The sequence below is a fragment of the Nannobrachium achirus genome (assembly GCF_963921795.1).
Source record: "Nannobrachium achirus genome assembly, chromosome: 3".
In the NCBI taxonomy this organism is placed as follows: Eukaryota; Metazoa; Chordata; class Actinopteri; order Myctophiformes; family Myctophidae; genus Nannobrachium; species Nannobrachium achirus.
The window spans coordinates 28611432-28636627 of record NC_137812.1 but is presented as its reverse complement, the minus strand read 5'-3'; the positions used below and the strand labels follow the sequence as shown (position 1 = coordinate 28636627).

General features: G+C 43.0%; 1 protein-coding gene across 1 annotated transcript in view; it reads left to right on the top strand.

The window, feature by feature from the left end:
- Nucleotides 1-25196, top strand: part of slit1b (slit homolog 1b) — a gene marked incomplete at both ends in the record, with an annotated part of 121692 nt that overhangs the window by 37595 nt on the left and 58901 nt on the right. Inside the window, 6 exons of the mRNA XM_080722501.1 lie at nucleotides 11772-11843; nucleotides 12009-12080; nucleotides 13737-13808; nucleotides 14366-14529; nucleotides 15787-15934; nucleotides 25065-25136. Coding sequence (XP_080578627.1) covers nucleotides 11772-11843; nucleotides 12009-12080; nucleotides 13737-13808; nucleotides 14366-14529; nucleotides 15787-15934; nucleotides 25065-25136 — 600 coding nt within the window. The remainder of the gene's footprint in view (nucleotides 1-11771; nucleotides 11844-12008; nucleotides 12081-13736; nucleotides 13809-14365; nucleotides 14530-15786; nucleotides 15935-25064; nucleotides 25137-25196) is intronic.

Sequence of the window (25196 nt, the reverse complement as noted above, 5' to 3'; positions counted from 1 at the left end):
TGCCTGTCAGTCAAACAACTGCAGCCCTGTGGTAAAGGCACCAATACACACACACACAACACATACACACACAATACACAACACATACACACACAATACACAACACATACACACACAATACACAACACATACAGAGAAACTGGGGGCATGGATAGAGTATGTTCTGTGCTAGAAACCCAATAACAAGCTCTAAGGGCTTGGCAACCTTTTTGACAAGAAGTACCATGTTTTAAAAATATATATATACAGTATATATTTGCAACATATGGGATTTTCCATAAACATAACAGGAGCAATAACCTTGCCTATCTCCCAGGCTCCCTCCCCAGTCAGAGTTCAGAGTTTGAATGAATGTAGAATTATGTGAGGGGATGTAATTTGCATGCCGATGTGAGGGGACTTCATTTAATTGACTGTATTTAATATACAATATTCAATTTAAAAAGATAAATCCTCTCCCTCACACTTGTGCCAGTGATCACGCTCCCCTGTGCCAATGTTGGCACTAGGGCATTCACCAAATATTCCAATATTCGAATATCAAAGTCACTATTCGACGTTCACCGAAGTCGAATATTCGCTAATTTAATTTTTTTATTGTTTTGTAATATATATATATATTTCTTCATGGTTTATAAAGCTTGGCTAGATAGAAGCTTGGCTAGATAGCCTGACAAGCACTTGGAATTGTAGGTATTACATTTAATGACTCGGTTCCGCAGATAAATATTGTGAAAATAGCAGATCTACATGCTCACAACGCCTCGCAACGCGTCTCTTGCTTACTTAATATTTGACAGTTTGGCCAGTCCTGTCGAATATTCGACTATTCGAATACTTTGAGGTCGAATAATTCGAATACTAAAAAACACTATTTGTGAATGCCCTAGTTGGCACCCATGTCTACTGTATCTGTCTGTCTGTCTGTCTGTCTGTCTGTCTGTCTGTCTGTCTGTCTGTCTGTCTGTCTGTCTGTCTGTCTGTCTGTCTGTCTGTCAGTCAGTCATTCACACTGAAGTGCAGGTGTCAGTCAGGAGGGTGTGTTTTGGGTCTTAACGTGCATTGCCAGAGATCCAGAGCAGTGATAGCAGGGTGTGTCCGTGTGCATGTGTGTGTGTGTTACTCTAAAGTGTTGAGTGAATGAGTGAGTGAGTGACATGTTTGTGTATTCAAGTGCATGCGTTTGATCTCATACGTGTTACCTGACGAATACCACTTGTCAGACGTATCATGATATATGGTGACATCTTAGGTGTGTGTGTGTGTGTGTGTGTGTGTGTGTGTGTGTGTGTGTGTGTGTGTGTGTGTGTGTGTGTGTGTGTGTGTGTGTGTGTGTGTGTGTGTGTGTGTGTGTGTGTGCGTGCGTGTGCGTGTGTGTTGGAGAGGGAAATTCCAAGTGTTTGTGTAGTCAGCACAGGTCATGGTGGGGTCACTCCCGGACCGGTGGTTTGTGGGGTTGACCGCGTGTTGACCACAGCATGTCCCTGGAATCGCCGCCTCGCTTTTGTCCACATCTGGACTTAACTTTCCCAACGATCTGTGCTCTCTTGTTGTCCCCACTTTGTCTCAATTCCGGCTTAATTTAATATGCTGCTCTGGCGTCAAATACAAAGTGGGAACTCTGGTACAAAAGTAGAAACAAACAGCGGTTAAAAATAGGGATGCCGATGTTTAACCCATTTAGAACGGGTACACATTATTGTGTATCATTATTTTATGCTTTAACTATTGAAAAATAGCAGATATACAAGCTCACAGCGCGGCACCGAGTGCCGCGCTGCGAGCTTGTAGATCTGCTATTTTTGAACAATTTTGAAAATTTGAATTTTGACCCGATTCTATAAGTGTCTTTTGAATCCTTCTAAGATTTTTTGAAAAATCTATGTTTCTATGTCAATCTGGCCAGCCATCGTCAAAGAAAAGGTCCTTTTCACTTAAATGGAGCTCAGTCGGTTCTTGAGAGACTACTATGTCAGTGGTTCTCAAACCTTTTCAAGTGACGGACCCCCATCTCAAAATACCTAGTTCCAGGGACCACCCAGAAGCAAAATCTGAGTTACAAACGTTTGCTCGCAGCGCGGCACTCGGTGCCGCGCTGTGAGCTTGTATATCTGCAATTTTTCACTGGTTAAAGCATTCAATAATTCTAGGCCAAATGGGTTCAAATGCAATTTTTTCCCCCCCGATATTTGTTTATTTAGTCCTTCTGATTATTCGTTGCAGTGAGTCAAAGTGAGGTCCAGGGACCCAGGGTTCCTTGGAAGGGTTCTAAATGGACCTTTTGCAGGTTTGTACACTCTCAGAGTTATGGGAGTCCTTGAAATTAAAATGTGCATCTTGGCTGTGGATAAAGCAACACACCTAACGAAATCAGCGCAGGTTGAGAGGGAGTGCGAAGAGGATTAGCAACAGCCTATAAGGATAAAATATTAACCATGTTGTTCTTCTCAGTCTGTCTGAGCCTGCTGACCTGGAAAGGTTCACACAAGACTGTGTGTGTGTGTGTGTGTGTGTGTGTGCGTGCGTGTGCGTGTGCGTGTGCGTGTGCGTGTGCGTGCGTGCGTGTGTCGGGTGGAGCAGAGCACATGTTACGTAGTTATAGTAGTTCGCTTTGTATCACCCTAGCACTACGCTGTAAAACAAACTGTAGTAGTATATATTATCATTGCGTTCATGTAATTGTGCAAAGTTTGAATTTCATGTATTCATTCATTCATTCATTCTTATAAAACATGTGTAACAGGTTCTTATCTTCATAGGAATAGCAGCATGCGTGGAAAACACTGTGACTATCAAACTGCTAGGCTGAAAGCACGGTCAAATTAAAAACCTACCTGGGAGTGCCAACCCTTCCCGTGTCCTCTGTTGCTATGCAGCACCTCTGTTGATTGACCCAGTACACACTCTAGCTCCTTTCGGAACCTCTCCCTCCGTTGCTATGCAGCTCCGAGATGAGGTTCCTCACTGTCGTCAAACCAGAATCTTCCTGCTGGGTGGAAGATCCGCCGTTAGCGATCACTTCTTACCTTTGGTGAACATTCTATCCAAAAGGTGAAGGTTTCCTGGTGATCTCTCATTGTTTTTCTTCTCAAGCGTGGAAGAAAATCGAAGCAACGTGTTGAAACAAAGAGTTTATATCGCTCGTTTTGTCAGCTGGTTCTGTGTTTTCCCGATAGACTGTAGCACTGGAGCCCGGAAGTTAGTCAATGGAGAAAACACAGAGCCGGCTGACAAAACGAGCGATATAAACTCTTTATTTCAACACGTTGCTTTGATTTTCTTCCACGCTTGAGAAGTAAAAGGATGAGAGATCAGCAGAAAACCTTCACCTTTAGGATATGTTCACCAAAAGGTAAGAAGTGATTGCTAACGGTGGATCTTCCAACCAGCCGAAAGATTCTGGTTGACGACAGGGAGGAACCTCATCTCGGAGCTGCATAGAAGCGGAGGGAGAGGTTCCGAAAGGAGCTACTCACACTCTTGACTTTGACTGTGACCATGACCTTGTCATGTGACCTTCTTGTTCTTGACCCGTCCCTTTGGAACAGTCTACTTGAACATTCCCACCAGCTTTTTAGTTTTGTTCACACACATCATGCAAGCACATGCGCGTGCAGTGCACACACATACACACAGAGTCAGGACAGCCTGCAATAGCACGCCAAGCATGCATTTGGGGAGGGTATAACAATTAGTTTTGGGAGGGAGAGGGAGAGCGCTGGAGAGTTGAAAGGAGGATGATTTGAGGATGAGTGGGAAAGTTTACCTTTCTCACCCTCCACTGGGACCACTGGAGGGAGAGAGAGAGAGGGAGAGAGAGAGAGAGAGAGAGAGAGAGAGAGAGAGATGGGGGGGAGGGTGCAGAGATGAGCATGTAGGGATGGATGGATGGATGGGTGGATGATGAGGATATTAAACGTCTAGAGAGATGGTTGAACAATGAAGGAATAAAGAGGCAACAAGAGGAGTCAGAGGAGGAATGTCACGGTATGAACAGATCTGTGAAAGGAGGAGAAAATGAATGGAGGAGGTGGAGGCAGCCAGAGAGAGAGAGAGAGCAAATATTATGAGACTACCTGTCCATGGATAGATGCACGCACGCACGCACACACACACACACACACACACACACACACACACACACACACACACACGCAGAGACAGCAGCTGGGAAGGTTCGTGACCTAATGGTGTGGAGGAGCCAGTACACACCCACACAACCTTAACACTCACACACACACATCACCCACACACTCACACGCTCGCGCACATACACACCAACCACATACATAAACACACACACACACTACACACACACAAACACACACACACACCTAGACACTATGTACACGCACGCACACACACAAACACAAACAAACACACACCATCCACATACAAAACACACACACACACACACACAAGCGAGTACGCACACACACACACACACACACACACACACACACACACACACACACACACACACACACACACACACACACACTGAGGTCCAGCTGTGACCTGACTTCATTGAACATGTCTCTCTTCTGTAAACATAATCTAAACGGAGGCCTCTTCGTGTCCTAGCAACAGACACCTTGACAACACAATAGGAAGGCATCTTTTAATATTGTGTGTGTGTGTGTGTGTGTGTGTGTGTGTGTGTGTGTGTGTGTGTGTGTGTGTGTGTGTGTGTGTGTGTGTGTTCATTGTGAGACATTGTGAGGATCTCACAGCAGCTGTCCATTCATATTAAGCACTTCAACACACACACACACACACACACACACACACACACACACACACACACTCACACACACACACGCACGCACGCACGCACGCACACACACACACACACACACACACACACACACACACACACACACACACACACACACACACACAGACACTTGTCCACCCGAATAATGTTGTGTGTATTGTACTTGTATGATTGACCACTGTACATTATGTACTACATGTATGAATATTGCCCAGTGTGTAGGCTACCACTGTATGTGTCTTGAAGCTGTTTGAGTGTGTGTTTTTGTAGAGCACTTACTGTTGGAGTGGTTTGGTTCTGTACAGTATAGTCTATAGCAGGGGTAGGCAACCTTAGGCACGGGTGCCAACATTGGCACAGGGGAGGGTGATCACCGGCACACTGGCAGAAGTGTGAGAGAGAGGATTTTTATTTTTAAAACAAATCTTTTTTTAAACGTGGTCAATTAAATGAAGTTAGCTCATTTATAGCAAATTACATCTTGCACAAAATTCTACGTTCATTAAAACTCTGAACTCTGACTGGGGAGGGAGTTGGGAAGATAGGTGGATTATTGCTCTGAGTCTAATGATCATTATAACAATGTCCTGCCTATCAAAATATGTCAAAAATAGTTGTCATTATTATTTTTTAAATGTGGTCAATTAAATGAAGTTAGCTAATTTATATCAAATTTCATCGTGCACAAAATTCTACATTCATTAAAACTCTTAACTCTGACAGGGGAGGGAGTCAGGGAGGTGGATTATTGCTCTGAGTCTAATGATCGTTACAACAATGTCCTGCCAATTAAAATATGTAAAAATATTTGTCATTAAAATGTATGTTGACATGGCACACTGACACTCTAGAAAATAAAAACATGGCACATCATTTCAAAAAGGTTGCTGACCCCTGGTCTATAGAAACAGTTCTCACTCACAACGTGAATTCTCTTACAAAAAATAATTACAAAAAATGTAATTATTTTCCGCAGCAGAAGTCATGACAAACGGACACGATTCGGTTACTCAGGCCAAGAAAAGTCACCATTTTAGTGCTGACTGTTTCCATAGACTGTTCACTGAGAGTCTGCACCTGTCTGTCCTTCTCTTGACAACTTGGACGCCAGTCGACTTTCAGATCAACTATCTCACTATGGACTTCCCTGCCAAGCGACTTTAATCGACTTTTATATAAAAGCATTGTTTAAGCTTTTATTTGGGTTAATAGACGGAGCGAAATGGTTAGCTTACCTTCGGATGGTATCAACACGTAAACCGTGAAAAAAAAGGATACGATTATGACGTCACTGTTAAACCAGGGCTTCCTGTTTATATTAGCCTCTGCTAGCCGCTAGGCTCAATGCAAAACATCAGACCCTTACGCAGCTTCACTAGGTCGATTTTGATTCGGAAACTTTCTGTGTGGCATCTGTATACAGTACGTTCCGGTGCCCATACCGATGGTGGTTTTAGACGATCAAGCACGAATTGAACAGTATTGAGCTCAGATGGCGGCCTGCAGGGCTCCCATTCTGAGTCAATGGGGAGTGATGTCACTATCCCATCCTTGAATCTTGTGAATCTTGGTTTTTACATGGGGGCTTCCACAGTCTATGGTTTTAGTGTTACGATGGCTCGCTCTAGTGGTCATTTTGTGGTATGGTATATCATCCTTGCTTTGAAAATAATGTAATCATGATGATAAAATATAGCTATTTCCTGGCGTTATAAGCGCACATTCATATTTAAATTTGGCTGGCAATGGGTTTTAATGGCAATACAGCACGCTCAGCTTGGGACTTCTGTCCCATAGGATTTCTGCACCATATAGAACATGCATTGTATGCATTGTATGCGGTCTGTGTCAGTGGTGTAAAGTAGCTAAGTACATTGATTCAAGTACTGTACTTAATTACAGTTTTGAGGTAGTTTTACTGGAGTATTTCCAATTTTCTATAAAAATTGTCTTGTTCAGGCACTTTTAGGCACATTGACAAACGAAAGGCAGCAAACCAGCGACCTTCTGATTCCCAGACAGCCTCTCCACCCATTCTGTTAAGGCTGCCCTGATTCATAACATTGTTATGAAATGTTTCTTCAAGAATGTTACCTTCCCTGCTGGCCATAGTAGCTTAGTAGAAAGGCCGTCTGGTTTGTAGAAGGTCACTGGCAGTTTGCCTCCCGACCCTGGCCCATGTGTAGAAATGTCCATGAGCAAAGACACTGCAAGACACCTCCCTCCAAGCCCCCCATCTGAGCAGCCTTCAGCTGGGCGAAGCTGAGACTGAATTCCCACCCCAGTTTTCTTTGCTAATTGCGACCAAAGGTCGGAGTTTGCTATGAGAAACGGCACATCATGTCCGTGTCCGTGTACGCCTTTTTACGGTCTATGGGTTTGGACAGCACACTGAATCTCACGCTCTGACATCACTGTGATGTCAGGGGAACCAAATCCCTTTTATGTCCATGCATATATGGAGATATGGAGATGCCTGTGATGCCAGGGGAACCAAATCCCTTTTATTCCCATATATGGAGATCCCTGATGTCATCAATGTTAAGCCCATATCTGTGAATATCTATGGGTACCAGGGGTCTATGGGTAACTGGTCCGATAATATACATCACTGGCCAGATGGCCAAGACATGGTGCGACCTCGCCCTAAAGGGCGAGGTTGCTTTTAGCCCTTAGGCGTCTTACTGGTTATTTACTTCTGGCATTCTCATACGGTCTATCTCTCTTTCGTTTTCATTTTCTCTCCCTGTTTCTCTCTTTTCATCACCTACAACTTTCTCTCACTCATTTCTCTCCCTCTCTCTCTCTGTCTTTCGTTCTCTCCCAGTTTTGAGCTTCCTGTTCATATCCTTTTCTACAGTGTTTTTCCTGACCTCCCCAGACACAGTCACTCAGTCTCTCCTCCTGTGATGTCTGACCTGTGTCTCAGTGTCTCCTCTCATTCGTCATTCTGCCGCTCTGTATTTCACTCATCACCTATTTAGCCTGCATGTCACTCACACCGTCTTCCTTTCACTGACCTGTGTTTCACTACTGACCTCCACACACTGCTATTGTGCTTAGGTTTAGGGATGCCTGGTGGCGATCGTTCCGAGGATCGCCGCGGGTTTGACAACAGGGCGAGCTTTCTTGTATTCTTGGAAGTTATAGTAGCCTAATACAGGAGTCTTCAACATTTTCAGGCCGAGGACCCCTTAGTTGAGAGAGAGACGAAGCAGGGACCCCCACAACCTTTTCAGAGATTCCATATAGTTACAGCACAATCATCAGAGTATTTTGGATTCATGTCAATTTGTGTTTTCAGATATTTAACCACTTGAACCGTCAATACATAATAAAATTCACCCATCACTCTGTACTTAGTCTGCTCTTTTTCCCCTCTTCACCAAACCTCTTTGACAAAAATAGCCGATCTAGGCGTTGTGAGCTTGGTCCCAGACCCCCTGTTGAAGACCCTTGGCCTAATACCTTCGCTATTATTGACACCAGCAAAAACATAGTTGCTGTAATGTGCCGCCTCAAATATGCTGCTAGGCAATGGAGTGCTAACGTACCCTCAATTAGTATAGTTAACAGCTAATGAGGGTAATGTGGATAGAATGTTGCAGGTGCGTGGTTTTGCTGGCTAGCTTTGTGCTAGTGTTAGCAGACACCTCGCTCATTTCTATGTGCACATTTTGAGAATGACCGCATTGCAGATCACTTGTCCAGTCGTGCCAAGTTTGTATTTAGCAAACAAAATAAACAAAAGGGCATAACAAATTATGATTGAAGAAAGTCAGTGTAAACCGACACAGGATGTGTACGTAGAATTCAGTTCACAATGATGATAACCCTGCTCTCAGTATTGGCTCAGCTGAGCAACCTTGAACTAAATGCATCTCTCTTTGGCAAAGCCAGATAAAGAAAAAACATATTTATTTGTACTTGTCTGGGGCCTAACTGTTCAGTAAGGTCTGGTGATACTGCTGACTCGGTGTTTCTCCACGGTCGGCCTTCCTTGGGCTTTGGCCTTGAGGTTAATGGAGTGTGTCTGAAATCCTCCAGGGCACCCAGACACGATGATCTATATACTCCACTTGTGGTTTCTCTCCCCTGTCTCCTGCCCCCATGCAGGGGCGTCACAAGGGGTAGGAAAGTGGGACTGAGTTACCAGGGCCCAAGGTGGAGGGGCCTTATAGTAACTTTAGCTATTGAAAAATTAGCAGATATACAAGCTCACAGCGTGGCACCGAGTGCCGCGCTGCGAGCTTGTAGATCTGCTATTTTTGAAAAGTCGTAAAAATGTGCGCAAATCTTTGAATATGTATTTTTTTAAGCGAACATCTGTAACTCAAATTTTGCTTCCGGGGAGGGATCCCTGGAACTAAATATTTTGAGATATGATATTTGGCCAAATATCATCTTGGGGGTCCTTCACATGAAAACGTTTGAGCGCCACTGACATAGAAACATACGTTTCTTGCACACATTTTCACGATTTTTCTAAAATAGCAGATCTACAAGCTCGCAGCGCGGCACTCGGTGCGGCACTCGGTGCCGCGCTGTGAGCTTGTATATCTGCTATTTTTCAATAGTTAACATTCATGGGGGGCCCGCAGTGAATCCTTGTACCCAGGGCCCAGAATTTGGTGTGACGCCCCTGGCCCCATGTCTCCAGCCCTACTGGCCCCGCGGAACAGGAGGACAGCGGGCCAGTTCGGCATAACCACGGAGTCATTGTCCCTCGCCAGGGGGGCCCCAGGTCTTTAACTGCTGTCCTCATGCCTCCGTGCGGACATTAAGATAAAGGAGGAGGAACTGGGGGCTGACGATAAGAACAAAACTGCATGGTAATGGTTGCAGATTAGACCGGATTCCATTAGTCTTAACTGATTGTCTGTCAACAACCGGGCTGTACACTAAATATACTCTATACCCTCATACTGTATGCAGTGGACCCTGGTACTGTTTAGATGTAAGATTCAGGAGGTTTTATTTGTCACTCACTCAAACAAGTAGACAAGCAGCGCAATGATAGCGTGGGCTGTTCACCGCAAACTATAAACTTATAACTTATAGTGGATATTAAAAAATAATTATTCAAGTTTGATACTACATGATACAAGATAAATGTACACCTAAAGTATTTACCTTCTGTCAGCAATGGGGAGTGTACAGAATGTGAAGAATAATTAGCAACTGGATATATAGAATATGCAGTTAAAAGAACAAAAAAAAAAGGTATATACTGTACCTAGTGCCAGTATAATGTTGGAAAGATATAGATATATCACCTATTATACTTCATTTAGGCATACCAGATCTACCTTAGCTCGAAAAGCAGTCTTAAATATCCACAGGTCACATAAAAAAGATTAAATAGAGGCGTTTAGAATGGTAGCAGGAATTGTGGGCAATTTGAGGTGAGGGAAACCACACAATGCATTGCTGTATTGAATTAAACGGTCCGCCAGGGGAGGGGGATGTATTGATGTCAAGTTAAAGACAGGAGAAGGAATGTATCAATGTCCAGACGAGATGAATGGGAGTCAAATGGAATGAACCGCAAGGGGAGGAAAACGATAACAAAGAGGTAGAGAGAGGTGCGCGTTCGTGCACGCGTGCGTGTCGGGGAAGTGGGGGTCTACTCTGTAGTAGGCTTCTGCTCTGTGCACTACTGACCGCTCTCTGCAATCAGATAAGGCAGATAAGAGTGCTCGTTTGTTACAGTAATTACTACATCATCATGGGCAGAAAGAATGCTAACAATATACTGCTCAAGCTAGACGCTTGACTTAAAGTCTTACTCAAGGAGAAGTAACTTTACTTCTGTTGAAAAATGCATGAGTAAAACATACATAATCAGCTAATTTGTTGTTACTTAGTGCCAAATAGCATGTACACGTCTATTTATTGTCAACGTAACATTGTTTAGCATTGTTCTAGGGTATTTTATTTACTGTTTCTGTCCGACATGCAACAATAAGAATATGAACTTTGAATTACGTTGCTTTGCACCCTTATACAGAATCTCCTCCTCCTTCAACACCTTATAGAAAAGCTGCCACCTTGGCTGGGGTCAGTGCTCAACTGAGCACATGTTCTAGTTTTTTGAGCGGGGCCTGCCGCTCCAACATTTGTGTGTTTATGAGAGCGATCTGTATGTCCATATGTCTGAGCACGGTAACAACAGGTGCAGCCACCGAGGGGTGCTGTTGAGCAGCCTTGACGTGAATGGACTGGGATTTAATGTTGTTCCTCTAGTTCAGTGGTCCTTGAGGGCGTTACAGGTGGTCCCCAGCTAAAAGATGGGGAGTTGGTAACCAAATGGACACTTATAGATCTGTAACTCTTGAGAGTGTAAAATGAAATGAACGTTTCATTTTACACTATCAAGAGTTACATTATGGTTAAACATTACTTAATTTACAAGAAGTCTACTCAATTAGAGAATGTAGATTTTGTATACATTTTTTAGTCAACATTTGCCTGTTATCTCTCCTATGGTACCACATCAATACAGCACGGAATTGTGGAGAAAATCCAACGATAACAAAATATTCTACGTTTTGGGTCTGAGAGGCTACATCTCATCAAATGGTGGTTCGTGGCTCAACTGCCGAATAAATATATGAAAAGGGTTGAAAACCACTGCTCTAGTTCATATAGCTTGAAAGTGCCTAGAGCGCTTGCCTTTGAATCTCGCTTGCCTTTGAATGGCTGAAGGTTCATGGGTTTCATCTCCATCTCAACCCATGTAGCACAGCTTGGGTATAGGCTAGCACTATGTGTGTAGTGGTGCTAGGGATGGTGCTCCACTTCCCTGGGGTCTAACGCCATAAAGACGCCTTACACACTTTCTTTGCTTGGCTGACAATAAGCCACTCCAACCTACTGTATACTATTATTCCCTTGTTTTACTTTTAATTCCAATAAAGATAATAAGAAAATGTCTCTGTCTCTCTCTCTCTCTCTCTCTCTCTCTCTCTCTCTCTTTCTCTCTCTCTCACAGGGACCTCAGTGAGAACACAATCCAGGCTATTCCGAGGAGAGCCTTCAGAGGGGCCACAGAACTCAAGAACCTGTGAGTCATATATATACGTATTCACACTCATGCATGCACACGTACACCAATACACATAATGGTTCCTCTTTGGTTAAGATGTCTCACTCATCCTTATGCCCACGCACGGCGAGGGGATGAGGTACAGTACGATCTTCTAATGTTGTTGTCACTGTGTTATCTCAGTCAGCTGGATAAGAACCACATCAGCTGCATAGAAGAGGGGGCGTTCCGTGCTCTGCGTACTCTGGAAGTCCTGTGAGTGTTTATTCTACAACATGGGCAGCATGGGATGATATTAGGAAGGCCACAGATGGTTTTTGTATTTGCTTGCATGCAGAAACACCTTCCTCTGTTTGTGTGTGTGTGTGTGTGTGTGTGTGTGTGTGTGTGTGTGTGTGTGTGTGTGTGTGTGTGTGTGTGTGTGTGTGTGTGTGTGTGTGTGTGTGTGTGTGTGTGTGTACGTGTGTGTGTGCATAGGCGATTTTAAGGGGTGTCCTAGGGTGCACCCCCTGGCCGCCAGGCGGCCATTTTGATTTTTTTGATCATAATAAACACGCAATATGATTAAGAAGAAGAACATCTCAAATTCGCCTTTTTTGACCCCTTGAAGCACCCATAGCATGACTTCTAAACCAATCACAGCAAATGGGGGGCGGGAGGTAATAGGACTACTGGTTTCTCAACCAATCACAGTGACTGTCTGAACGTCTCTGACAGCACAGCTGAAAAACAAACGGCAGATGATGACACCTGCAGATTTATCTAAATAACAGAATTAAACAGTTGTTTCACAGTGGAATATGCTACCTGGGGTTAACTACAGACATCCATAGGACATGTGGATAGCTTTTACATTTACCATACGTGAACTAAAGTTTTCGGCGCTGCTCAACGAGGCTGGATTACACGATGTGTTCTGTGCCTCCAAGGAATAACACTTTCTTCTGGGCACCTCAATATAACATTGGATATTTTCTTGTCATTTTCTTAAGGTAAGACATGGCTTTATTTAACTAACTGTTCACTGTGGAGTTAGCCAGCCTGTTTTCTTCTCCTCCGTGTGTGTGTGTGTGTGTGTGTGTGTGTGTGTGTGTGTGTGTGTGTGTGTGTGTGTGTGTGTGTGTGTGTGTGTGTGTGTGTGTGTGTGTGTGTGTGTGTGTGTGTGTGTGTGTGTGTGTGTGTGTGTGTGCGCGCGCGCGAGCGAGCGCGCATGCTTGCTTCACTTGCTTGTAAATATTGGTAGCTGCTGGTTATGGATCTTTGGTGGTGTGGTTGTGCCACACCACCAATGTAAATGACTGCTTGATTGCTTGATGAATGATGATTAACTTGATGTTTGGCTTTATATGTCCTGGCTGTGCTGCCTCTGTCTGCAAAATAAGTAAATAAATCCTATAGATAGACATATGGTGTCTAGAAAAAGAAGCACCTGTTTTACACTTTTTTTTGTTTATATTGTGTTACATTTGGGTACAAAATTAACTGCAGAAATCCGCTAAAACAACATTACAAAACCGCTAATATCCGCAATTTTTTTGAGAGAGCTGCGCGCGCGTGCATGAGGTAATAGAGGTCGTGCACCCCCTGCTGGAAGAGGCTAGAATCGCCTATGTGTGTGTGTGTGTGTGTGCTTCGTGTTAGCGTATCTGTTGGATTCATTTAATGCCTAATTGTATACTCCATAGTGTAATTTAGTATGTTGCGGTGCGACGCTGCGTGAGCTTGTAAATCAGCTCTTGTCAGCAAGTGACACAGTTGTGCGATGGAGTATAAATCAAGCTTAACTACTGTACATTCCAGTTGAACTACTGACCTTCTCCCTCCCTCCTTCCTTCTCTCTCCCTCTCTCTCTCTCTCTCTCTCTCTCTCTCTCTCTCTCTCTCTCTCTCTCTCCCTCTCTCCCTCCTCCAGGACATTGAACAACAATAACATCAGCAGTATTCCCGTGTCCAGCTTCAACCACATGCCTAAACTGCGCACCTTGTGAGTCCTAAACGTTCCTCTCCTTTCTCCACAGTACTCATAATGCCGCAGTGTGTTCTTGGTCTGGGGAGGGATTTCACAGAGACATAAAAAAAAAAGTCAATGTGACAGTTTTCACAAATGACAACTAAAAACACTTTTAATATTTTTCTTTTCTTTCTGTCCATTCACATCTCACTACCCTACTTTCCTTTTGTCCCTTTTTCATGTCTTTCTTCCCCTTCTCTTGTCCCTCCCTCTCTCCCACTTTATCTCATCATCTCCCTCTTATGTCCGTACCTCCATCATACCATCTTCCTCTCATCTCCAAACCCCCATCTCACCATCCACCTCGTACCTCTAAACCATGGCCTTCTCTCCTCCAACTCGCCCTTTGTCCTCCTCACCCTGCCCACACCATCTTTTCTCTCGTTTTGCTCTTTCCTCCAATCACCTCCATCTCTCCTCCACCCACTCACCCACTCCCTCCTCCACCCTGCCTCCTTACCAATCCCACTCCCCCCTCTGTCCCTGTCTCTGTTCCTGTCTCTGTCCCTACCTCTGTGTCTGTCCTCCAGTCGTCTCCACTCCAACTCTCTGCGGTGTGACTGTCACCTGGCCTGGCTGTCTCCCTGGTTGAGACAGAGGCCAGCGCTGGGTCTGTACACCCAGTGCAGCTCCCCTCCCACCCTGCGAGGCCTCAACCTGGCTGAGCTGCACAAGAGTGACTTCGCCTGCACAGGTACAGCACTCAGACCTGTCTTTTACAATCCTAGTCGTACAAAGGTGTCGCACGGAGGTAGCTGATCTACAAGCTCACAGCATGTAGCAACGTGACGCAGTGTGAGATTGTAGATCAGATATTTGTGCTTTTTTTGTGTGTGTGCAAACTTTTGGTGATTTTTGCCTGTAATGCCAGTTGGAAAGTGGTTAAATCGCCATCAGCAGATCCCCTCTAATTTTCCCACCAAACCACGTGCACTAACAGTTTTTACAGAGGTGATATAATAAAACAGAGGTGATGTAAAAACAGACACAAAAACAATAAAAGGTTCAATCAGTCAAGAAGAAGTTCACAAGAAGTTCTTCGATGGTTACAGGCAACCAACATTTTTCCAGTGCAATGCAAATGCAATAGTTCTCTGAATTTTAAATTGTTATTTCATATGTTATGCTCAACATCATCTATCCATCTTCAACCGCTTATCCAGAGTCAATTCCAGCAAAGAATTCCAGACTTCCCTTTCATGGGCCACATTGGCCACTTTATGCTGGGGAATCCCGAGTCCAGCGTGGAGATATAATCCCCCTCATCTGGTCCTGGGTCTACCCTGTGGCCTCCTCCCAATGAGGACATGCCCAGAAGGCCTCCCTAGGGAGACGAGAGGCATCCATAGACCACCTCAACACTTGGGCTGCAATAGCTTTGCCATAACCAATGTATACAGTATTAAAACCCATTTAGGCCTAGAATTATTGAATGCTTTAACCAGTGAAAAATAGCAGATATACAAGCTCACAGCGCGGCACCAAGTGGCGCGCTGTGAGCTTGTAGATCTGCTATTTTTGAAAAAGTCTTGAAAATGTGTGCAAATCTTTGAATATATGTATTTTCAAAGCGAACGTTTGTAACTCAGATTTTGCTTCTGGGTGGTGGAACTAAATATTTTGAGATGGGGGTCCGTGGCCAAATAAATATCATTTTGGGGGTCCTTCACATGAAAAGGTTTGAGAACCACTGACATAGTAGTCTCTCAAGAACAGACTAACTGAGCTCCAGTTGAAGTGAAAAGGACCTTTTCTTTGACGATGGCTGGCCAGATTGCTGACATAGAAACATAGGTTTTTCAAAATGTCTCAGAAGGATTCAAAAGACACTTATTGAATCGGGTCAAAACTCCGTGCCGCGCTGTGAGCTTGTATATCTGCTATTTTTCAATAGTTAAAGCATAAAATAATGATAACACAATAATGTGTACCCGGATTATTCCGTTTGCAGGCCACAGCGGCAGTGCGTTCGTGCAGCCCTGCAGCTTGGCGTCGGGCTCCTGTCCTCCCATGTGCTCCTGCAGCAACAACATAGTGGACTGCAGGGGGAAGGGCCTCACCGCCATCCCTGCTCACCTGCCTGAAGCCATGACAGAGATGTGAGTACACAGCACACACACATGAGGTGTTGAGAACTTGCAGATCGGCTATTTTTTGCATATTTTTTGGTGTGGAAGTAAAAAAGAGCAGACCAAGCACGAGTGAAAGGTCATGTTTACAAAATATTGACGATTTAAGTGGTTAAATGCCTGAAAATACACATTAACATGAATCCAACATAGACTGATGACAGTGCTGTCAAACAAGTCGAAGAAAATCTGCATAACGCATTAATACAATATGTAGAGGGGGTCCCTGCTTCATCTCTCTCTCAGTTAAGGGGTCCTTGGCCTGAAAACGTTGAAGACCCCTGCATTAATGCAATCCACTGGTCAGCAGAGAGAGAGAGAGAGAGTTTACATTACTCTTCAAGGCAATCACTTGTGTTCAAAACTGTTTTGTCGACCAAGAAAGACTGGATATTAACAATTTTGCTGCCATTTTAAACATAGCTGTAGTAAGCAGCTGCCAAATTGTCCTTACCTTTTAACGTGGGCACGCGCACGCATCGTGCACAATCTGTGCGCGACTCATCTAGTAGACTGTAGACTCGGTGACAAGCTTTCGAATAAAAAAAAAACCCATTGATATAGACATATCCATTGCCACGCTGTATCCCTGCTTATCCGCCAGTGTTTACATGAAAAAACATTGAAAAAAGCCAACTGTGCGCTATGGTAACAAGTGGACACGTTCGCGCACAAAACGCACGATATGTGCGGGGATCATAATCCAGGCGTGTAGAGACTGGATCAAAGTTTCCAAACGCAAAAATCCGATTGAAAAACGAGTGTTCCATCGCCGAGTAGCTTTCTCTTCTGTTACACTGTAAACCAACGGAGGCGGGACTATGGCCCAGGCTCAGACCGGATACGGAAAGCTAGATCCGGTCCAGACCGGAAATGACCGGATACAGTTAGGGGGGCGGGCCTAAAGAGCCAGAATCAGCGAAAATCTGCGATAATACTTTTAATCCATTCATAATGATTAAAGCTAATTAAACTTCCGGGATCGACGGGCATGGCACCGCGGTACAGCGGGAAATCTACGGTTTCTACGGGGATCGCCCAGAATGAGTTAAAAAGTGAATCAAAGGTCTGTTGTGGCGCCCATTGGCCTAGCGGTCCACGCACATACCACACATGGGCCCCAATACCCAGCGTGTCACGGTTTCGAATCTTTGTCTGTGTTCTCGGATTTTGCCCAAATATAGACCCACATACTGTGGTATTGAGATCCCCGATCACAAAATTGGCACAAATCGGCGTTGTTTGACAACGGATAATATAGACATGCCCGATGTCACATTGTTAGGTTTTTGGTTTCTGTTGTATGTGACGATAATTGAAACCTTAACCCACTGATAAACGTGTCAGGACATGACGTGTTGTCAGTGCATTTGCAATAACCCCGGCAACGCTGGGAATACAGCATTTGATCCTGAATGTTTTAGGAGAAATCAGTGGGAGTTTTATGCTCCAAAGACATGAATGATTATTCATGTTTCATTCATTTCTTTTTTTAGAGGTGCTAAACCACTCCTACATCCGGCTTTGTCTGGTGTTTTGTTGTATCTATTATGCTGGATCGATGAATCAACGCTGCTGTCAAAGCAATCACCTCCTAACGCCTCGCTCCGTCCACACTACTTCACGCATAAACGTTGTTTTATAACAGCGTTGTCATGATCTAAAACGGGATCTCACAGCTTAGCACGGTGTTGTTTTATTTCTCTTCACGTTCTCATGGCTTTGATGAATCATCCTTCTGAGGAGCCGTTAAAGACCTCATCGAAAGCTCTTTGTGCAACTATAAAAAAAAAACAAGCATCGCTTTTGAAGCGTAGCTCTTCGTTCCTGAGAAGAAATAAAAGAAATCATTGGAGTTGAGATGATTTGTTCCGTCCCCAGTAACACTGACTGATGGAATTTTGGATCATATTCCATATGGATAAACAGTTTTCCCCAATCATAATAAAATACTCCACACACAAGAAATGATGAATGTCCACACCAGGGAATATGCGTTTTTGTGTTGAAGTTTAGTCAGAGTTCAAATTGTAGGTACTGTATAAGTACAGTAGAGAGCATTGCCACCCATAGTATCTCTGAGTACAAAGCATAATGATTCACAGATATATGGAGTTTACAGAATACATTAGTCACATTCTGATTGGACAATTAAACATAACATGGATGGGATGTTGTTGTGACTGAGTCTCGTGGACTCAGAAGCCAAGGATGTAGAATGTTTTGGCTTTCCATTATCCCGTGTCCTGGACACTTTGACATTTCGCTGGTCAATCTTTCTGTCCCTGGAGTGGGGCAGATTCTCGTCTCGTGCATTAGTTATCAGATCAAAACATCATGGCATTGACTTTTAACACTGAGAATGATATCTATGCCATGTTAAACAACAATAACATATTTTACTATCAATTCCCTCCTGAGATAGCATTTGAAGTGTTAAATGTCAAGGCAGCATAAACAACAAGGGAAGAAAACATGGGTTAAACCTTTTTTTAAGGTATTTGAAACAGAACATAATAATTGAACAATTTAAGTCAAAACATTTCGATAGTTTTAAGTTTTTTAAAGAGGAGAGTCAAAAGAACTGTATATTTCCAAAGGTATTTAAGTCTTTTAAAGGTATTTAAATCAGAATACAACCAAAGGTAAAAATATTTTGATAATGAAAGATAAAGGACTGTATAATTTGGAATCATTAGGGGGGAGTGCGTCAAAGGGCAGTCTGAGATTAAACCAAGGATATTTTCTCAAATAAGGCCTGTTTAATTTGGGGCCTGTTCAAGTTTAGATAACATGAGTTAGAATATTTTTATGAGAGAGAGGAGAAAATCACACGTTCCTTAAAATATATTGATAGGAAAAGGAAACCTTTGATCCATCAATAACAAACATTGTCCTGTCGCACCATGACAAACTTTATCACTAAATTTAGAATCTTTCCAAAGTTTCTTCACAGCCTCACCTGGGTTTGGTGGAGGTGCACTCCAGAGAGTGCATTGAATGAAAGAGAATATATTTTTTTTCTTTAGAAGTTTTGATTTATTTGGTGAAATCATCACCTGAGATTGACGAATGTAGAATTTTGAAAATTTGATTAGTGTGGTGGAGCGTCATGGTCCATTCCCTTGCTTGACCTATGACCTTCGCGATATGTCCCAGCCAGGGTGGACCTTTTTTGACTCCACAACAGTAAGGTATAGGACCTCTGTCCTCATCATTTCAGTAAGGTTTTATACACTTAATATGACAGTATTTAACATTTCCAGGACGAGGCTATGAGATCTTATCAAAAGAAGAGAGTTGCATTTTGGGACAAGACAACTGTAAATATTAACAAAAATGATATAGGAACTCAGGTGACTTGAATCCTCGTACTCACGAAAAATGATCCTTCCTCACAGATCATGGGAAGAGATATGGACCGTCTATCAAATAGATAAGTCTGAAAAATAGAATAAACATCAAAATTACATGGAAGTTAAGACCATTGTGTGTATTTAGGTATAGACATGTTTGATTTGTTTTAGATATACATCACCCAGGGACACCATTTGTGTCAAATTGTATTAAGTTTGTTCTGTTAGGGGTAAACAGATTTAAACATGGTTAAGCAAAGTGAAATATATATATATTCTGAAATAAAATGAGATGAAAACAAAATGAAATATGTAAATATGAAATCAGAAAATGAAATATGAATTCAGAAAATGAAATTCTCCAAACACATTCCCTCCCGTTTGCCACAGCCAAAAATATTGGGTGTGACAAAAATTGTTTTGTTTGGAGGATAATTTGTTAAAATATGGTTAAATGAGAAACAGATGGTACCGAGGTACAGTAGGGTACCGAGGTACAGTAAAGGACAATGACTCTGCTCACTGTCAGAGTTAGAGTGAGCTTCCAGGCCTGTGAGGGGGGAAGTGTATCATAACAAGATAAGGTTTTCCCAAAACAATAGTTAGCGAGGCCTGCTGAAAGGCTCTCTACTGAAAGTGTCCCAGAGAGAGAGACTTTAAAGAAGTAAAATAATAATAATAAAAATACATAACATAATCATAATGTCATTTTTTTTTTTTTTTTTCCATAATGTGTAATCCCGTATAAGCCCAGTAGGGTTGTAATAATTGTGGAATTTGACTGAAAAGGTTTGAATGAGCCCAGCCATATAAATTGTTTTTGGAACGGTTTCAGCCTGCTGAGGGAGTAATCAAAGTACTTTTACTCAAGTAAAGAGGATAAGGGATTACCCAGAATAAACCAAGAAGGATAAATTAAAGGTTGAGTAAAACCAGGGCAAGGTTGAAAATAGAGATAACAATAATATTGATAATAATGATTATGGACATGATTACTGATAAGCCTCTCTTCCCTTTTAACACATACTGCAGTTATGTGTCAAAAATGGATTTTGGCAAATATTGGTGAAAGTAACGTTTTTGGTACATGTCCCTAAGATGTGGTTTGAAAGAACAAGGTTCAGTTGTTACACAGGAAATAGTGTTTTTCACGACAAAACAGGAGGACAGGAGAAAACTGGTTAAAATAAAATTGAAATAAAACAGTCAGTCAGTCAAGTTGAGTGTCAGTCAAGTTGGTTAGCGAGTTAGTGGAGTTCCTTCCACGATACCTGTCTATCCAGGTCGAGTCCGTCCTGTCCCCTAAAATGAAATAAATAAAGTAAAAATAATCCCTACCACATTGGTGAAAAAGAATTAATACATTAGGGAGAAAAAAAATTATTAAGACGTTAGGGGCATCATATATAAACATTCAAATAAACCCAAGCGTTGGTTGTTATCAGTACGAGTGTAGTCATACCAAGAGTGAATGAGATCCCTTTTTAGAGAGAGAGAGAGAGAGAGAGTCATATGTGTAAATAATTCCTAGTTTTGCAAACCAGGCAAGTGAGTTAGAACACAAACAGAGGGAGAAAAACCCAAGACAGATTCAAATAAGACAGATTCAAATATAACCCCAGCACATTGTTATCAAGCCCTGTATTAGAATGTAAACAGTAGATTATACAGAACAAGAGCGAATGAAACCCATTTTTGAGAGAGAAAGAGAGAGCAAGGTCACACAGAAACTGAAACGGCTCGTGGCCTCTCAAGGTAAAAATAAGAAAAAATGAAAAATAAAAAAAACAATTCCAGCAATCCCCTCATAGTTTTTTTCAAAATAAAAAAAATAAAATAACACATAGGCCGTGCCAGCCTATAAGCAGCGTAAGCAGCTCACGCGAGCAGCAGGCATTGAGCAAGCAAGCAGCATAAGCACCGCTCACTTTATACTTGGTTTGATTTTCCTGCTTTCATAATAGACAAACCGAAATGTAACCACGGGAGGAAAATGGGATTAGAGAGGATTAGACAGACAATATATATCATACATTTAACACTAATAAAAGGGTTTGTCAGTCAGAACTTGATTTCTTTTTTTTTTCCAGAAGTCGTACTTAGTCAAAAGTAAACAAAATATAGTACCATTATCTCGGGGTGTCCCCAGGGTCAAAAGAGTGTTTGTTCTTTTCGGGACATTGTAATCCATGAAAGTCACGTAGCAGATCGACAAGCTCACAACGCGTCCCATCGCGTTGTGAGTGGAAGGCAGTGCCAGCCAGGTTCGGCTGGGGGGGGCCTTGTCAAGCCCGTCAGCATCTGAAAACACTGTTTGCGTTCTCGGTTCCTTCCTAATGAGGTTTGCGTGGTATCCAGCAACACATCCAGTGGCAATAATGTCTCCGCAGCTTCGCCCATATCCATTGAAATGTTCCAGGAAAGGTTTTAGGTATTGCTGGTAAATGGGAGTTCCCGATGATCTTCCAGAGTGATGTGAGGTCCGGGTTAAAAAAAAGGTTCTAGGTTTAGATTGTAACATCTCATCCGTGTGTGTCCAGGATTTACACGATAAAAACACTGCTTCTCGGAGCAGGGTTTTTTTTTTAGCTTGAATGGTCATGTTTCTTAAAAATGTTCTTGGGAGCGCTGAGATAAAAAGCTCCTGTATTCAACATCTCAGAGTGGCCTGAGACGGAAATTAAAAATAAAATAAGATAAGACGAAAACGAAGACATGTAAGCTTAAAGCATGAAGATTTCCGTCAGAACGTTCGGTTCTAGAGCATAAAGTGAAATCTCCTAATTAAAATAACCACACTATTTCTTATGTGATTAAGTGGCTCTAATCAGCCGTATTGGGTTATCGTACTGGCCGAAGAGACATTCCTTCAGAACAAAATATGTTCTGGCCCCAAATAAAAAGATTTCTTCTCAGAACTTCTTGAAACAGCCGTTCTAGAGCATAAAATGAAATCTATATTGAAGTCTCGTACTGATACAAACCCAACCTTAGACAAGCAATCTCCGTGGCCAAACGGCTGCTATGTCCTCAAAACATGTAACAAAAAGCGACAAAAACAATAGACTACAAAACATTAAACATTAAACAATAAAAACGCAGCTGTGTTAAGAGCTAGCTAGCCTCTTAAGACAGCAGGTATAAACGTATGACCTGGGTTCTGTTGAATTTGGACCAGGGGATGAAGCATGTTGCCCTCTCAAAATCTCTGTGCGGAGAGATGAGGGGGGAGAGACCGTCCGTGAAAGGCTCCTGGTGTGGAACTGTGCCAGAGAGCCAAACCTGGCCGCCTCCATTTCGGCTTTCTTCAGACGATATGTTGATGTGGGAGAGAGTCATCATATCTGAATTCCTTTCTCCATATGGGCAAAAATGGTGCAATTGTGGGGCACCTAGAAACAACTGTTTCATTTCCTCATCGTCTATCTTAGCCGTTACGGCTGTTATCAGTTCATTCTCCAAGCTTTGGAGAGAGGCTTCAAGCTCAAAAATGGTGCAATTGTTCCGTTTGTAAAAAGGTTGTTTAGATTTCGGCAGGTGTTTTCTGCCTCCCTGTGCTCGGGGCGTCCCAGGGTAATTTCTCCTCGCGCAGGAGGAAAAAAACGTGTGGGAGATAGTCCTTTCCGTGGGAGTCAGGGGAAACGTCTGATAATATCCCCGGCTGGTTGTTAACTGGTTCTAGCAGCGGAAGAGACCAATATCTCCTCGGAGCTAATCCGGCTCGAAGGACCATTTGATGGAATTTTGGATCATATTCCATATGGATAAACAGTTTTCCCCAATCATAATAAAATACTCCACACACAAGAAATGATGAATGTCCACACCAGGGAATATGCGTTTTTGTGTTGAAGTTTAGTCAGAGTTCAAATTGTAGGTACTGTATAAGTACAGTAGAGAGCATTGCCACCCATAGTATCTCTGAGTACAAAGCATAATGATTCACAGATATATGGAGTTTACAGAATACATTAGTCACATTCTGATTGGACAATTAAACATAACATGGATGGGATGTTGTTGTGACTGAGTCTCGTGGACTCAGAAGCCAAGGATGTAGAATGTTTTGGCTTTCCATTATCCCGTGTCCTGGACACTTTGACATTTCGCTGGTCAATCTTTCTGTCCCTGGAGTGGGGCAGATTCTCGTCTCGTGCATTAGTTATCAGATCAAAACATCATGGCATTGACTTTTAACACTGAGAATGATATCTATACCATGTTAAACAACAATAACATATTTTACTATCACTGACCTCAGAACCATTCATTAAAAACATGCAGGAGTCAATTAGTGGCTTCTAATGTGACCTACAGTATGTACAGTATGTGTGCCACCTGCTCTGTGTGTGTGTGTGTGTGTGTGTGTGTGTGTGTGTGTGTGTGTGTGTGTGTGTGTGTGTGTGTGTGTGTGTGTGTGTGTGTGTCTTCAACAGGGGGTCCTCCAAATCTTTGAGTGATAGAAACTTTTTTTTTCTCCTTTTTTATATTAACCACTTGAACTTTAGCCAAAAATAGCAGATCTACAAGCTCACAACGCCTTGCAGCCCGAGGCGTTGTGAGCTTGTAGATCAGCTATTTTTGGCAAAATGCTTTGGTGTAGAGGGGGAAAAGAGCAGACTAAGTACAGAGTGAAAGGTCAAGTTTATTAAGTATTGACGGTTCAAGTGGTTAAATATCTGAAAACACAAATTGACATAAATCCAAAATACACTGACGATTGTGCAGTCAAACAATGAAACTATATGGAATCTATGAACCGGTTGTGGGGGTCCCTGCTTCATCTCTCTCTCAACTAAGGGGTCCTTGGCCTGAAAACGTTGAAGACCCCTGCTCCAGAGGAGCTCCAGCTCCTTGTGTTCTCGACCCTCATGACCTTAAGGATGCATGCACGCACATGCATATCTGTGTGACACACACATTTCAACGAGCCTGCTTAATGTACTGAATGTCTCTGTGTCTCTTTCCGTTTAAGTACACAAAGTTACACTGCGTATGTTCCCCATATGTCTCTGGGTTGCCGTTAAGTGAATCCATGATCGCTGTGAAAACCGCCGTCGTCGCTCTGTGTCTGAGTGTCATTCCGTCTGCGCGTCAGCCAGCGACCGCTCATTCAGGAGCGTGACAGGCCAGTTCATCCTGGCGGGCGGGCGGGCGGGTGACTCGGATTATAATCCAATAAATGTGTTATGTTGGCAATTACGCGCACTTCGTCCTTTTGTTGGCGAGCGCCAACGCGTCTAAGGTTTCACTGCGTGTGTCACAGGATTAGGCACGCGACTCGACGGTCCTCGCTACAAAGCGAGGAGATATGAACTCACGTCTGGTCGGTGGGCACGGCGGCGGGCGGGTGGGGAGATGTGGATGGATGTGAGAAGTGAGATAATGTATGCCGGTGTGCTTGGTGTTAGCGTTTGGTTGGTTGTGTTGACACAGTTGATATGGCAACAGACGTTCGGTGGCGCTGCCATGCAGCCAGCTTGCTGTGTGCTGTGTGTGTGAAGTACTTCAAAAAGTCAAACTATATGACATGTGTAACACTGATGATGTCTTTCTCCACTCTCTCTCTCTCTCTTTCCTCTCTCTCTGTGTCTGTCTTGTTCCTTTCTGTGTTGTTTTTTTTTTGCTTTCCTTTCACATCTCCTGCTGTACATCTTACTTTTTCTTAACTCTCCTTTTCTCTTTTGTTCTCTTCCCCCCTCCCTCCCATATTCCTCTTCCTCTCTCTCTCTCTCTCTCCTCAGTCGTTTAGAGCAGAACGGCATCAAGTCGGTTCCTCCTGGAGCCTTCACCTCCTACAAGAAGCTCCGCAGAATGTGAGTCTGATCAACACAACACAATTCTATTCAGTTCTGTTCAGCTCAGCTCAGCAAAAT